The sequence below is a fragment of the Cervus canadensis genome, chromosome 7 (assembly GCF_019320065.1).
Source record: "Cervus canadensis isolate Bull #8, Minnesota chromosome 7, ASM1932006v1, whole genome shotgun sequence".
Classification (NCBI taxonomy): Eukaryota; Metazoa; Chordata; class Mammalia; order Artiodactyla; family Cervidae; genus Cervus; species Cervus canadensis.
Window position 1 is genome coordinate 25766675 of NC_057392.1, and position 15764 is coordinate 25782438.

Below are 15764 nucleotides of genomic sequence, written 5' to 3' on the forward strand. Positions count from 1 at the left end.
TTGTAGAAGATGAAGGTCTGGAAATTGATTTTCTTTATAAAAACTCTTTGTTTTAGAAAGTTCGGGAATTCCTTATACTCCCATTATTACATAGATACATGCTATAGAAAGTTGGAATTACATATACTCCAGTTTGCAAACCAGTCTTCTACAGAATACCTTTTCTCACATGTACACTTTAGCCTGATGGTAAACATGCTTGAGGGTTGTCTAAAATCAAGGGTGGACAGAGGAAAAGCAGACCTCTTTCTGACACCTTGTGGCAGCAGCTGAACACTACAAATGTTTGGTTATAGTCATATCTCTAGGCTCTTCACATGAAACACTTAAATTGCCTCTTTTTTCTTCCTGAAATATAAGATAATCTGTTCAAAATGAACACAGAAAAGTCCTCATTTCATGAAAATGTTCTGCATATTGAAATATCCAAGCCTCAGCCTTTTAAAACCATTTGTACATTTTTACACATTTGATATCTGCACTACTCAGGATTAAGAGAGTTCCCTGTAGCATGAAGTTGATTAATATACTCTTCCATACTTTATTATGACGAGTCAGACAAAATCTCTGGAAGGCAAGGAGGTTTGTTGCATTTGAACTGTTACTTGACGTTGGTTGAGGGCTTTTAGATATGTTAATTAAGCCTAATGCACAAAAGGCGAAAACATCCCTTTGACCAAGTCTTAGTTTTATCTCATGGTAATTTTGAGGTGGCTCTAGTGGTAAAGAACCCGCCTGTCAATGCAGGAGACATAAGAGATGCAGGTCCGATCCCTGGGTCTAGAATATCCCCTGGAGGAGGACATGGCAGTCTACTCCAGTACTCTTGCCTGGAGAATCTCATGGACAGAGGAGCCTGGTGGGCTACAGTCCATGGGGTCTCAGAGAGTCACACTGAGCGACTAAGCCTCTCAATTTTGAGGCAGGCCTGGCAGGGTGGAGCACTTTGGAATTGGGTCCCTTCTGATACGGCTCTGGATTGGTGGGCGCAAGGAGGCAAGGGGTTTGCCGCCCGTCTTAATGAGAAACTGTTTGGCTGATTTTTCAGCCTTATTTTCCAGGAATCTAATCTGGGTTTTATCTTCCAGGTGTCTCCTGACACAAGCAGTTAAGTAATTTTTGCTTGATCTTGGTGTTAATACTGGGACAGAAGATTATTTTGGCTTCTGTTCGCGAAAGTGAGGCCTTAATTAATTTACATGAATCATTGATTTGTTTCAGCTTTGCCCGAAGTTTTTACATACAAATTCTACAAGTCACACTTGGCCATTTAGTGCAGTTGCTGAATTAATAGGTAAGTAAATTGATGTGTCATATATAATCTATTGCTGGCAGTTGAAGCTCTAAAAAGCTTTTTATTGAAAAGTGATATGAAGATACGCTTTTTTAAAAAACCAAACGTGTCAGTGATAACATTAGTAAAAGTTACCTTGCATCACACGCATTCAAACTAGTGTCAGTCATTGCCCAGCTTTCCCTGTATACTGTTGTTTTAAGTATTGCCCTATATACTGTCAGAGCAAAGTATTTTAATTTGCAGAGTTCCTGAAGCATTTATGTTGAAAATATTTTTAGTCTCATCATAAAAGAAATAGGTCTGTTGCCGAAAAATGAGAATTACGTTTATTTTAAAGTCGGAAATTGTTTATAGCACTTTTCTGACATTAGCAGTTAGGAGGTTTCTATGTACATGCATTTGGCTGTGGTGGGTCTTTGTTGCTGCATGTAGGTGCTCTCTGGAGGCAGCGAGCAGGGGCCGCTCTTCCTTGCGGTGCGTGGGCTCCTCGTTGCAGAGCACAGGCTCTCGGTGCACGGGCCTCAGTGGTTGCAGCTCTCAGGCCCCATCGGCCGCTCGGTAGTTGAGGTGTACTGGCTTAGTTGCTCTGAGGCATGTGGGATCTTCCTGGACCAGGGATCAAACCAGTGTCCCTTGCATTGCAAGGCGGATTCTTAACCACTGGACCTCCAGGGAAGTCCTAAAAGTGTTTTAGTGAACATGAGAAAAGAGGCAAGGTCATGATCGGATTTGCATTATGGGTTTTCTTTGGTAAAAGTCATGCACATGAATTGTTTCATTTAAACGTGTTTGAGAAACAGATAATAAAGGAAAACTATATTCTTGGGAATTCTTAGATACACTTTAGATTATTTGTCAAGGAGCGGTTCTAAAGTGGATGCGCCCAGAATAAGGAAAGAAAGACAATTTGAGAACCCTTCTTTTCTTTATCCCTGATAGCTCAGTTGGTACAAAATCCACCTGCAATGCAGGAGACCCAGGTTCAGGAAGATCCTCTAGAGAAGGGATAGGCTACCCACTCTAGTATTCTTGGGCTTCCCTTGTGGCTCAGCTGGTAAAGAATCTGCCCACAATGTGGGAAACCTGGGTTCAATCCCTGGGTTGGGAAGACCCCCTGGAGAAGGGAAAGGCTACCCACTCCAGTATTCTGGCCTGGAGAACTCCCATGGACTGTATAGTCCATGGGGTCACAAAGAGTCAGACACAACTGAGTGGCTTTCATTCACTTCCTTCTTTTCTTTGGTGTAGTTAGATTTTCCAAAGTCCCTAACATGTTCTGTTCAGATGTAAACTCTGAGGTGTAAATGAGATAACATTGCAGCTATTCACGGTCACTCTTTTTCCTTTTTATGGCAACCCAGAGGAACTACTCAGCTGGGATTGTTCATTCATACATAGTACTTGTCTAGTTTTGAGATAGGGCAACTGAAAGCCATTATGCTCTTTGTGGTGTATCACATTTTAAGTGCTTTTTTTTTAATGATGCTTGAAGTGGTTGATAAAAAAGATTGTTTTATTTTAATTGAAGGCTTACAGGAGTTTGAGAGCCACTTCTTCTATTATAATAAAGTCTTCAAAATATACCTCAGAAGTATTTTTAGTCAGTTAGGAATATTCAGATAGATTTTAGACAGTTCATAAGTTGATTTTTATTACTGCTACTGTTGAAATTTTTTTCCTTTTTCTTTGCTGTATTCCTTAATACTTAATAGCCGTTCTGAGAGCAGCAAGTATGCTAGACAAGGGTGTTAAATGATGAGGTGTACAGAGATGGCTTCCCTGGTGGCTCAGGGGGTAAAGAACCCGCCTGCAGTTCTGTAGACCCGGCTTTGATCTCTCGGGTGGGAAAATTCCCTGGGGAAAGGAATGGCTACCCACTCTCGTATTGTTGCCTGGAGAACTCCATGTACAAAGGAGCCTGGCGGGCTACAGTTCATGGTGTTGCAGAGTAGGCACCACTAGACAACTCACTTTCACGAAGATGATGAAAATGTACCTGTTGTCAGAGGCTTATATTAGGTTAAAAAGGGCTAAAATTTGAAGAACTGTGTAGAAGGTGGACTTTCATCTGTGTGTAGGTTAGCATACTGCTTTCTCATTCACTCAGTAATCCTGTGTGGACCTTCCATACCAACTTGAAGTGCTGTTGACACTCGGCTGTAAGTTTCCTTTATGATAGCTAGGCTAGTTCTTTGGGCAGAGACCTTCCTGTCTTGACCATCTCTTCATCGCAGTGCTTCTTTTGGCTTCACACTTACGTAGTGTCGCGGGTTCCCGCCCCCATCCTCTGTGTGACGAATGGAGGGCTGTAGATAATTCCGTAAGAGTCAGCGAGTGATATACAGCATGATGCAGGTTAGGTTCATGTCTAATTTTAGAAGTTTGAAAACATTTCAGCTGTTAAAGTTTCCTTAAAATATATTCTGTTGCTGGTTATAAAGGGTTGTTCAAAACTGATTGCTCTTCTTTAAAATCCAAAATCAAAATTTCTCAAACTTGTGTTTCCCAGATAATGCTTATGATCCTGATGTGAATGCTAAACAGATATGGATTGACAAAACAGTGATAAATGACTGTATATGCCTGACATTCACTGATAATGGGAACGGTATGACTTCAGACAAATTACATAAAATGCTAAGGTATGTAAAAGCGTCACACTCCTTAAAATCATTGTTTTTACCTAGTTGAAGTGTTTCATGTGTCATACTCATCACCTGTAGTTCCTGTATTTTAAACATGAGATGTACCCACAGTGTGCTCTATTCTGTAAGTCTTCCATCGTTTTCTATCAATGTTAGGTTATTAGGCAATCCCGGCCATTCTCATCATCCCTGCCATGTCTTCACTTACCTAAATTCCCCCATTCCTTTAGAGTTGTAGTACATTGTCCTCTGTTGTTTGTGCTTTAGTAGAAAAATAGTTTTGGCTACCATATCCAATAAAACTTAACACTTTGGAGAATGGAAACTAATAATTTTCAAGTGATTCAAGGATGAGGAAGTAGCATAGTCATAAGGTCTTGGGCTCTAGGGCAAAGAACAGGATGTCAGAATGAACCCAGATGTACCTGACATGGAAGCTAAAACACGTAGTACATGAACAAGATGGAGGGAGGGTTTGGAGCAGAGGCCCCTCTGCTGTCCTCCAGCACTCCTTATGCTGCCAGAAAAGGCAGGTTCTCCCCTTCAGGAGGAAGACGTGAAGTCTCAAGGTCCCAGAAGCCTCAGCTCATTCATCCATCTAGCTGGGATGTGCCAGGCAGCGAGCTGCTGCGTTAGTGTGTGTATGGCAGCCCACGCCAGCATCCTTGCCTGGACAATCCCATGGACAGACGAGCCTGGTGGGCTACATTCCACGGGGTCGCAAAGAGTCAGACACGACTGAGTGGCGGAAAAGCAGCAACAGTCCTTCCATCCCTATAGTGTGAATTTGGTTTCCTTCATTTCAGAGATGGGGAGACACATCAGTACAGACCATCCAGCAAAGAAGGATAGGGCTGACATTCAGACTTAGGCATTTTACTTGATGTTAACAATGTTTGAACTAAAATAAATGAAGATTATACTTTTTTCGTTTTAGCTTTGGCTTCAGTGAGAAAGTCACCATGAATGATCATGTCCCAGTTGGATTGTATGGAAATGGCTTCAAGTCAGGTTCTATGCGTTTGGGTAAAGATGCAATGGTTTTTACCAAAAATGGAGAAAGCATGAGCGTGGGTTTCTTGTCTCAGACGTACTTGGAAGTCATAAAAGCAGAACATGTTGTTGTCCCAATTGTGGCATTCAACAAACACCATATCCTTTTGATTTTGAAATTAAATTTCCTATTTGAGGAAATAGTCTGGACCATTCTGTCCTTTTGGCCTCCTCTGGGTTCTTGTTTTTAATCATACCTTCCGTTCTAGCTCTTGTTCCTATCCACTGCTTCTGCTCTGCGTGTGGGCTAAATGTTTCTCCCTCTCTGACCTCTGTTGGAATTGTGCCATGGAAATACTCAACATAAGGCGATTGCATTTTTATTAAGCTTCCCAGAGTTCACCTTTTTATTTCAGTCTTTTTGTGGTCAGTAAGACTTACGGTCTGGCTTGAAATTTTCACCAACAACCATGAAAAACAAGATATCTCTAGGAAGATGTATTCTGTATAAACGTTCAAATATTTGAAATCATTAAATTCGTTAGGAGTCATAATATACTTGTTCATACTTTTTGTTGTTCATTTGAAATCAGACTGTGATTTTAAAATTTAGAGGATAATTTAGTAGTTTTTCAGTTTGAGTTGGTTTCCATATTATAATTGAAAAATATTGTTGGTCTAAGTCTTTAACTTAGGATATACGACAGGTATTAAATTCAACAGAATCAAAAGCGAGCCTTGCTGCAATTCTGGAACATTCTCTATTTTCTAAGGAACAGCAGTTACTGGCAGAACTTGATGCTATCATAGGCAAGAAGGGAACCAGGATCATCATTTGGAATCTCAGAAGGTAAGTGAAAGAGTAGCCCTCAGCTGGTTAACCATTTGGGAAGTAAAGTGCATGGAGTAATTTCATTATGTTCATCCATCGTTACACCGAGTAGAAATGTATTGGAAGGTCCTCATTTTATGGCATATTTAATGATTTACCTTTTCCCAAATGTGTTTCATTGAGGCTTCTTTGGCTTCAATTTGAGATAATTTTATATTGTTATAAATAAATTTCCTGGCCCTGCCACTGTATCTACATAGCACTGCTTTTTGCTCTTGGTTATACTATCCCTCGCCTCAAAAAAAAAAGACATGACAAGATAAAGCCCAGCCAACAAGTCCCAACTTGGTAAGGTTAGAAAAATCCTTTTGGTTCATTACATAAAGCTAAGCATGATTCAGTATCTGTTGAGAAAAATAATATAGATGAGACTTCTGTGTTGCTAAATCTTTGTGAGGATAAAATCCTTTCCAAATGAAGCTATGAACTTTAGAGTGAGTGTATAATATTGAGAGATCTAATTGATCTGTTGAACTGTAAGAGTTAAGCAGAAAGAGTGATAATCTTAAAATCCTTTAATTCTTATGCTTTTCTAACCTCTTGCATTCCCTTTTTCTTTTCTCTTCCTTTCTTCCCTGCCCCTCCCATCCTCACCCCCATTTTTTTTTTAAACTTAATTTTGAGGTGCTTGCAGACTCCCTTGTGGTTGTAAGAAATCTCAGGTACTCCTTCCCTAGGTTCCCCCCAGTGGTAGCATCTTGAAACACTGTAGTAAGAGTACTGTTGATACACTGATACAGTAAGGACATTGTCATCAGCTCAGATCCTTTTTATATTCACACCCACTCCTTCCTTAATCCCTGGCAACTGCTAACATGTTTTTCCGTTTCTGTGTGTTTGTCATTTTAAAGAATGTTATATAACTGGAGTCACATAGTATGAAACCTTTTGGGATTGGGTGTTTTCATTCAGCTTAATTTTCTGAAGATTCATCCAGGTTCTTGTGTGTGTCTGCTCTCTTCCTTTTCCTAGCTGAGTAGTAGTAGTGCATTGTATGCATGGGCCACAGTGTGTTTACCAATCTAGTTGTTCACAATTTTCAGTTACTACAAGTAAAGCTGTAAAATAAGTGCATAGAGGTTTTGTGGGAATATGGTCGTCATTTTATTGGATAAATGCCCAGGAGTGTAATTGCTGGATCACATGGTAGTTGCTTGTTTAGTTTTTTAAGATGCTATTAGAATGTGGCTCCCTCATTTGACATTCCCACTGGCAACATGTGAGTAAATAGTGTTTCTGCACCTTCCTGGATTCCTTTTTTCCTTCCTTCCTCCCTCCAGCTCCTCAGATCTTGACTCTTACCATGTATTTGTTTGTGCTTTGTTTTGTTAACGAAAGGTTACTTGCTTGCTTCTCTTATGGTGAAGTTAATATTTAGCTCTTTAAAAATTTTTTTTACAGCTACAAAAGTGCAACAGAGTTTGATTTTGATAAGGATAAATATGACATCAGAATTCCAGAAGATTTAGATGAGACAGCAGGGAAGAAAGGGTACAAGAAGCAAGAAAGGATGGACCAGATAGCCCCTGAGAGTGACTACTCCCTGAGGGTATGTACTCTGCTCTCTGTGGGAGTGAGAAAACCATCAAGTAATGAAAATTATATTATCCACTTGTGTTATAAATGCTGCCAGAAATCTCTAAATGAAAGTGTGTCAGACATGAAACAATGTGTTAAATTTGTCATGCTCGTTGGCTGTTTTATGTTTTTAGAAAAGTTTTTAAATTGTGAAGTCATCAGGTCTAACTGTGGTTGTAAAAGTTCTTTCACTGTGTGATTAATTATTTGAATTGGGAATACTAGAATCAAGATGCCCTGATGACCATATCGGTTAATTCAATCAAAATACCAAATTGTCTTTTTTAAAAATTAAAATATTCTAGAACACACGCATTAATCGGTACTCTAAAGCAGTGTTACGGATAGCTTACATATAATGCACATTAATATAATTTTGTGGTAAATATCTCTGAGATCTAACCTGAAAGTGAGTTATGCTTCTAAGATTGAAGGAATTAATATCTCAGTATAACAATGTTGATATGAGAATAATATTGTTTCTTAGTCACTATGAGACATGCAATACTGACTTTCCCCGCCCCGTCCCCCCCCCCCCCGCCTTTTTTTCCCCCTTTTGGTCAACCACATCATGGCGTGTTGGATCTTAGTTCCCCAACCAGGAACTATGGGGCTTCCATGCCCCCTGCAGTGGAAGTGCAGAGTCCTAACTACTGGACCTCCAGGGACTTTCCCCATTCCCTTTTTTTGCATTAAATTTATCTCATAACCCAAGCTAAGGATACATTTGACATTGACAGGTTTACTGTGTAAGTTGTTTTGAGATTCTAGCAATTACAATGGCAGAAGTTACTATTCCTTGCCATATCCCAGTGTGATAGGGAAGTATGTCTTAGTGGTTAAGAAAGTCTTGCTCAAGAATATCTAGAGGCAGCCAGAGCAGATGGAATAGTTTTAGTATACCACAAAGTAAAATGTTTTAAAATATCATTAATGACTTTTATAAATGACAAAACACTACTTTTGAAATCAGGAGTCAGGAGGGAAAAAGTAAGAGAAATGTTCAAATTTTAGTTTTGTGTTGAGTTTTTCATATTAATAGATCCTTATTGAGTTGTTCGATTCATTTCCTTTAGAGATTTCTGATAGCTTGCAGACAGGTACAAGAGATCATATTTTAACATGTTTTAGGATGCTAAGTTTGATCATGATTCTCAAGTATCTAAGCTTTGATGCATCAAGAATTGAAAACACATTTACCCTCGAAGTGCAGTGGTTAGGACTGGCGCTTTCCAACTGGGATCGTTCAGGTTCAGTCCCTGGTCAGGGTCCTAAAAAACAAAGAAAAAGGAATTGAAAGCACATTTGGTGGACTGCTGATTGTTACAATTCCATAGAAAAAGTGTTGTTTGTCCACTCCACTTAATATTGCTGCATTTTTTTTTCCTTTTCAAACTTACAGTAGTCCCCTTTGTTTATATTAGATTTTTGCTTATTTCTGCACAAGTAAAATTTATTGATGCTTTAAAATTGTAATAACAATATATGTTTTTGACAGCAGAGTCAGAAAATATAGGTCCTTTTTTGTATACATGGGCATTTTTATTTATTTATTTATTTATTTTAATTGGAGGATAATTCCTTCACAGTCTTGTGGTTTTTGCCATACATCAGCATGAGTCAGCCACGGGCGTGCATGTCTCCCCCCTCCCCCTCCCTTCCCACCGCTCCTCTCTGGGTTGTCCCAGAGCACCGACTCTGAGCGCCCTGCTTCATGCATTGAACTTGCACTGGTCATCTGTTAAAATGAGATTATATCATACATGCTCTTTTTAAACTTTTTTCCACATAACTTATCAACATCTGTGTAGGTCGGTTGATTGTTTCCTGTAAACCCTTTTTACTGGCTCCAGTATATTGAGCTTGCTTGTTTACTGGCTCCATTATATTGAGCTTGTTTTTAATACAGTAATCAAATGCTAACTAAAGCACCTTTATAGTCTGTAGTATTTTATTGAAGAGTTAGTGAGTCTTTTATTGTCAAAGCACTGAGATAGCTTTCTTTTTAAAAACATATGTAAGTAATGTTGAACAAATCCATTGGTAATTATTCGGAAACGACAGTCAATTGTTGTGTGTCTTTGCAGGCTTACTGCAGTATATTGTATCTAAAGCCACGAATGCAGATCATCTTGCGTGGACAGAAAGTAAAGACCCAGCTAGTTTCGAAGAGTCTTGCCTACGTTGAACGTGATATTTATCGACCCAAGTTTTTAGTATCCTTTACTTTGTTACGATGCTGTATGTATATATAGAGAGAGATCAAGTGTATTTCCCTTCCCCATTTCTCTTTTTATCCTGACAGATTCTAATCCTGTCCAACTTTGCCTTTAATGCACCTTTGAACTCAATGAAATAGAGAGGATGAATTAAAGGAAGTGAGATGGTGTATTCAGAATTTTCCTTAACATTTAAGACTAATAAAACTGTGAGAATTACTTTTGGATTCAACTGCAGAAATAAAGATCATTATGGAATAATGATGTATCACAGAAATAGACTCATCAAAGCTTATGAAAAAGTTGGATGTCAGTTAAAGGTAAGCTTATATCTGAAAATGTCTGAATCTTTTATAAAAGTTAGGATAACATGTTACAGGTCAAATGTGAAATAATGTGCTTTTTTCCTAATGATTTTTATTTTTTTGTCTTAAAATATTTATTTACTTGGCTGCACTGTTTCTTAGCTGTGGGGTGTGGGATTTCTTCATTGTGGCATGTAGGATCTTAGTTGCTGTATGTGGGATCCAGGTCCCTGAACAGGGATGGAACCCAGGGCCCCTGCATTGAGAATGCGGAGTCTTAGCCACTGGACCACCATGGAAGCCCCCTGCCCTTGCCTCATGACTTCTAATGTCAGTGTTTTTAACAGCATTGGTATGGTGCTTGACCGTAGAGCACTTGTGTATTGTTTTCTCATTTGGTCTTGAATAATCTTAAAAAGAGGACAGAGCATTTTCTCTGATTTACAGATGAGGAAATTGGGGCTCATACGTAGCTTGCCGTAGATCTAAAGATGAGTGTGGCTCTCAGACACAGATGCAGATCTTGTTGCTGCACTTGGATGAGGATCCTGGATTATTTTATGCGAGAATAAAATTGATCAGTTTTAATTCGTTGTTGCTGCAGTAGCCTAAAAAATAATATCTGATAGGTGATTTACTTTTCTGAAGTTAGTTCCTAAATATGTTAGAATTTTCCTCCTAAACCGCTTTCATTTCTGTAGAGTTCAGTTTAGGATGATGAACATTGCCTGCTGTGTCCGTCTGTTTAATCTTTTACCTGTTTCCACAGAAGGGTTTTTTTTTTTTGATGTGTGTGTGTTAAGAGTTGAACACGACTGAGCAACTTTGACTTTTACTTGGAGCATCGGAATGGGCTTCTTGGAGAAAGTGGTGACTGAGAGGAGACTGTGTTAATTTACTATTTTGGAAAGTCTAACAAGAGTTTTCTAGGCCCAGAAAAGGAGATCTGCAGAGGAAAAGAAAGAGGCTTCTGAGAGAATGGCAACCTTAACGAGTTATTTGGACCAGATGGGCTTCTCTGGTGGCTTAGCTATTAAAGAATCCGCCCAGCAATGTTGAAGAGTCTCCTGGAGACCTGGGTTCGATCCTTGGGTTAAAAAGATCCCCTGGAGAAGGGAAAGGCTACCCAATCCAGTATTCTGGCCTGGAGAAACCATAGACTGTATAAACCATGGGGTCGCAAAGAGGCAGACACTTGACTGAAGGACTTTCACTTTCACTTTGGACCAGATGGTAATTGTGAATGCAGTAATGGGCAGGGGGAGGAAGGTAAGGCCAGAAAGAACATGAACTACAAGCGAAGGGTGCTGTGATTTACAACTTGTATGAAATGAGGAGCCACTGATGGCTTTTAGTAGAGTCACATTGTGATTAGGTTTTTATGGTTTTGTCTATAGCTCTATCTATGAAAATTTTCATTTTATAAGTCAGTATTTCACTTTTATCATTGTACTTAGACTCAGCTAGAATTATGAACAAAATAAACATGATAATCAGAATATGATTCAGATACGTTGAGTTCAATATTTTAGCTAGCAGGTTTAAAAAATAAATTAGGTCAGTTGAATTTAAAGTTTTTATTTCATCACAGTTAGCAATTGAATGCTTAACTTTGGGTAAATGACTTTAATTTCTGTCTAGCAAACTTATGAAATATTAATGTGCCAAAGCCTTCGCTGCTGCTGCTAAGTCAATACAGTCGTGTCTAACTCTCTGCGACCCCGTAGACGGCAGCCCACCAGGCTCCCCCGTCCCTTGGATTCTCCAGGCAAGAACACTGGAGTGGGTTGCCATTTCCTCCTCCAATGCATGAAAGTGAAAAGTGAAAGTGAAGTTGTTCAGTCGTGTCCAACTCCTAGCGAACCCATGGACTGCAGCCCACCAGGCTCTTCCATCCATGGGATTTTCCAGGCAGGAGTACTGGAGTGGGGTACCATTGCCTTCTCCAAAGCCTTTGCTCTAGACCCTGATATAGGAAGGAGTTAGTTGTGGTTTCTACCAGCTAAGATACTGCATCCCAGTAGAGAGGATCTTTTTTCCCGTTGTATAAAACTGGGAATGATAGTACTTGTCTAAGTGAATGCTTGACAGTGGAAGTGGTTTTGGAGGAAAGCTATTACATTTTTAGGAATTATCTCCCCCAGAAGTAAAGTAAGTTACACTCCAGATACTGTTATTCAATCTAAATGTCATAAGAATCATGAGATAAAATATGGGAAAACGTTTCATAAAGTTCTTAAATTTTGGTGAAGTAATGATTGTTTTGAGCATCATGAAGGGTTTCCCTTGTAGCTCAGCTGCTAAAGAATCCACCTGCAATGTGGGAGTATCATACCTAATGTTTAAAATGCCAATTTCATTTTATTTTTCAGGCAAACAACATGGGTGTTGGAGTAGTGGGGATTATAGACTGCTATTTCCTAAAACCAACTCATAATAAACAAGATTTCGATTATACTAATGAATACAGGTATGTTACCTATTAAAATGATTGATGACTAACTTTTTACAATTTATTTTGGAAATACTTCCTTAACTTTTTCTAAGCTGAATTTGTTTCTATTTTGTGGGAGGCTTACTTAGAAAACACATGTAATCATTTTTTACCACCCTAGGAATTATATTCTACTCCATCACAAATAGAAATATATTCTCCTCTGTCTTTACTAGTGAAGTATTTCTGAGATTTATACTAAATAGAGGAAGTTCATGCTTTCTTGGTAACATTTTTTTGTGTATTATAAAATCTAGAAATTTCCATCTTGGATGGGAACTTCAAGAATGTTTAGTCCTCTGTACTTTAGACAGAAATACTCCTATCTTCTTCTTTTTTTTTTTTTTTTCATTTATTACTCCTATCTTCTAAGAATGATTAGAAGCCATAAAATAAATATGATCATTGATTTTACTTGTAAATTTAGGAAGCATCAACAGCTGTCCTAGTGAGCATATATTACAAAATAGAGTGCAAACTTGTTATAAATAAAGAACAAATAAAGTGGAAGGAAGGGATTAATAGCAGAATCGGCAAATTATGAAACACATGATAGAGAAAATCAATAAATATATTGTTCAGAGTGCAGTCCTGAGACTACAGCTACCTCTGTTATTTAAACAAAGAAAATACAAGGAGCTGTTAGCCACAGTAGTAGAAGGCGATTGCTCAGAGGGTTAAAAAGGACAGTAGCTTATCCAGAACTGTCAGATGCAAAAATACAACTGTTACCTCTGGGCTGAAAAAGAGTAGACAGTAAAGGAGCTAGGAGAGCGCTCCCAGTCCCAGAAGTCTGAGGTTCAGATCTTGGTAGAGGTTGTGACCGACAGGGGAACACACTACCCGCCATGGCAGGAAGCTTGCCAGAAGGCCTGGTCACTCTCCGTCTGTAGACATGGCCTGCTTTTGGCAGGGGATGTAGGCGGGCTTGGACTGAGCTGTCCCTAGAGGAGACCTGTCTCTGCCCAGGAGGTGCATAGGCTGGAACAGTCTCTGCTGCTGGAGGGAAGAGCGTGGCCTAAGGGCACAGCTGGAGCTCCTCTGGAAGGGCCAGTGCGTTGAAATTCAAAAAGCAATTGGTGGGTTGGTTGGCAACATACTTTCTCAGCAGAGGACCCGAAGTACTAGTATTTTCTGTTTTATTCCTGTTGACCCTGGCTCTGTTCTGTGAACTTCTAAAGATCCTTAGAGATTGCCATGACTCTCAGTGTTCTTACTTAACTGAACCTTTTGGAGAGCCCTCCACCATGCCCTCCCCACCCCCAGTGTTCACATAATCAGTAAATACTAGGTTGCTTATGCTTTCTTTGTGTTTGACAAAAATTTAATCTTTATCATTTTTTTTCTTGAATTGATTTTATAATTTACTTCTTTTTGAGGCTAACAATAACAGCACTAGGAGAAAAGCTCAATGATTACTGGAATGAAATGAAAGTGAAAAAACATGCAGAATATCCTCTAAACTTGCCAGTTGAAGATATTCAGTAAGTACATTTAAAAAATAATTGACTTTACTATCAGGATGTGGTATTGGAGGGCATGGCGATTGTACAGTATTCATAAACTTTGGAATTTAATACATAGTAAGAAATAAATCCCACAGCTCAAATCAGCATACTGTAAAATGAATGTATGCACTTATACACAAAAGATTCTCGAAACAGTACCTGTATTATTAGTGTTGATAGTACTTATTTTATTTAAAAATGCTCATCGTGACCCACTAAAGTGGGTCCACTAATGGGTTGTATCTCATCGTTTGAAAATCTCTGGTCTTGTGTAATAGGATCAGGAGTCTGAAGCCAGATTTCAGTTTACATTGTAGTTCTGCTTAAGTAGCTATGTGACATTGAACATGTTATTTGACCTAGTTTAAGCTTCCATTTTATCGTTTGTAAAACAGGAACAATAATAGTCTTTACCTCCTAGAGTTGTAAGACTTAAAAGATAACATTGCTCCTCAGTAAAACACGTAAGCCCTCTGAATGAATAACAACTCTGTGTACTGATGGAAGGATGTCCAAGATAGGTAATGGGAAACAAAAAGGACGCAACTCAGTGTCTTGATTTTTCCATTGTGTGTTTTTTTTTATTGTTCACATACATATGCATACTTTAATAAGCATAGAAAATTTATACCAGGATTAAAGAAGTAAGCAGTAGTAACCTCCTGAAACAAAGGGTTTATATTTATTTTATCAAGTTCTAGATTGTTTGAAGTTTCTATAAAACCGTTTAAATGTATTTTTAAAAGTTACCAGCATTAAGGTGAATTCATTGTATGTTAAAAGAGTCTACGTAAATTCTTTGCAGGATCATCGTAATTTTTGAATGATAAAAATGTGAAAGCCTTATTTTATAAACTAAAGAAATGCACAAGTTTAAGTTGTTCAGAAATATGCTATAGTAGAGGGTAAAATGTAATACAGTTAAAAAATTGCTTAAATTGCAATAACACAACTTGCCTATTTTCTGTACTTGAGTTGTTATTGTGCTAAGAAGTATATTGGATTTGACAGTACAGATGCTAACTTATTATAAATTTCAGAGCAAGTCATTTGTAGTATTTTCTTAGGTTTTTGAGTTTTTACTATAGAAAAAATTAATAATGTGCTGTTAAACAAGACATTTAAATCACTTTGTGTAAATGAGTCTGTCACTTCAATAGTAGCCAGAATTGTTTTTAAAAACTAATTGTCAAAAAAAAAAACCAAAAAAACTAATTGTCCACCAAAGTAGTTATGTTACGGAATTTTCAGGGACAGAATTAATAAGAGAATTTTATGGGAGAAATGATGTGGCAAGTCCAGTAAAGTACTTAGGTCCATATTTCCATGTTAGTATTGAATTGTTATTTGGTTACAGGAAACGTCCTGATCAGACATGGGTTCAATGTGATTCCTGTCTAAAGTGGCGAAAATTACCAGATGGGATAGATCAACTTCCAGAAAAATGGTATTGCTCCAATAACCCTGACCCACAGTTCAGGTACCATATAGTTGGTAGTACCCTTTTTTGGAAAGGCAGAAAGTACTGTTCAAGATGTATGAATAGGCGCTGGTGACGTGTTATTCCCATGTGATTTTTCTGACTAGAAATTGTGACGTTCCAGAAGAACCTGAAGATGAAGATGTGGTGCATCCCACTTACGAAAAAACCTACAAAAAGAAGTGAGTGTTGTATGAAAGTATGTGGGAGAATAAAGCCCAGATCATCCGCAGTGCTCTGTCTACAGTATCAGTCAATGCGTCTCTAAGAGACAGCAGGATAGCCACAAAAGATGACGACTCCAAGGTGTGGAGTGTATACCATCAAGTACTTTTTAAGTTTATGCTGTGGAT

General features: G+C 38.5%; 1 protein-coding gene across 1 annotated transcript in view; it reads left to right on the forward strand.

The window, feature by feature from the left end:
* Window positions 1-15764, forward strand: part of MORC3 (MORC family CW-type zinc finger 3) — a 41071-nt gene that overhangs the window by 12205 nt on the left and 13102 nt on the right. Inside the window, exons 2-12 of the mRNA XM_043474693.1 lie at window positions 1222-1294; window positions 3807-3939; window positions 4880-5094; window positions 5638-5785; window positions 7229-7376; window positions 9493-9621; window positions 9822-9944; window positions 12302-12399; window positions 13803-13907; window positions 15289-15411; window positions 15519-15593. Coding sequence (XP_043330628.1) covers window positions 1222-1294; window positions 3807-3939; window positions 4880-5094; window positions 5638-5785; window positions 7229-7376; window positions 9493-9621; window positions 9822-9944; window positions 12302-12399; window positions 13803-13907; window positions 15289-15411; window positions 15519-15593 — 1370 coding nt within the window. The remainder of the gene's footprint in view (window positions 1-1221; window positions 1295-3806; window positions 3940-4879; window positions 5095-5637; window positions 5786-7228; window positions 7377-9492; window positions 9622-9821; window positions 9945-12301; window positions 12400-13802; window positions 13908-15288; window positions 15412-15518; window positions 15594-15764) is intronic.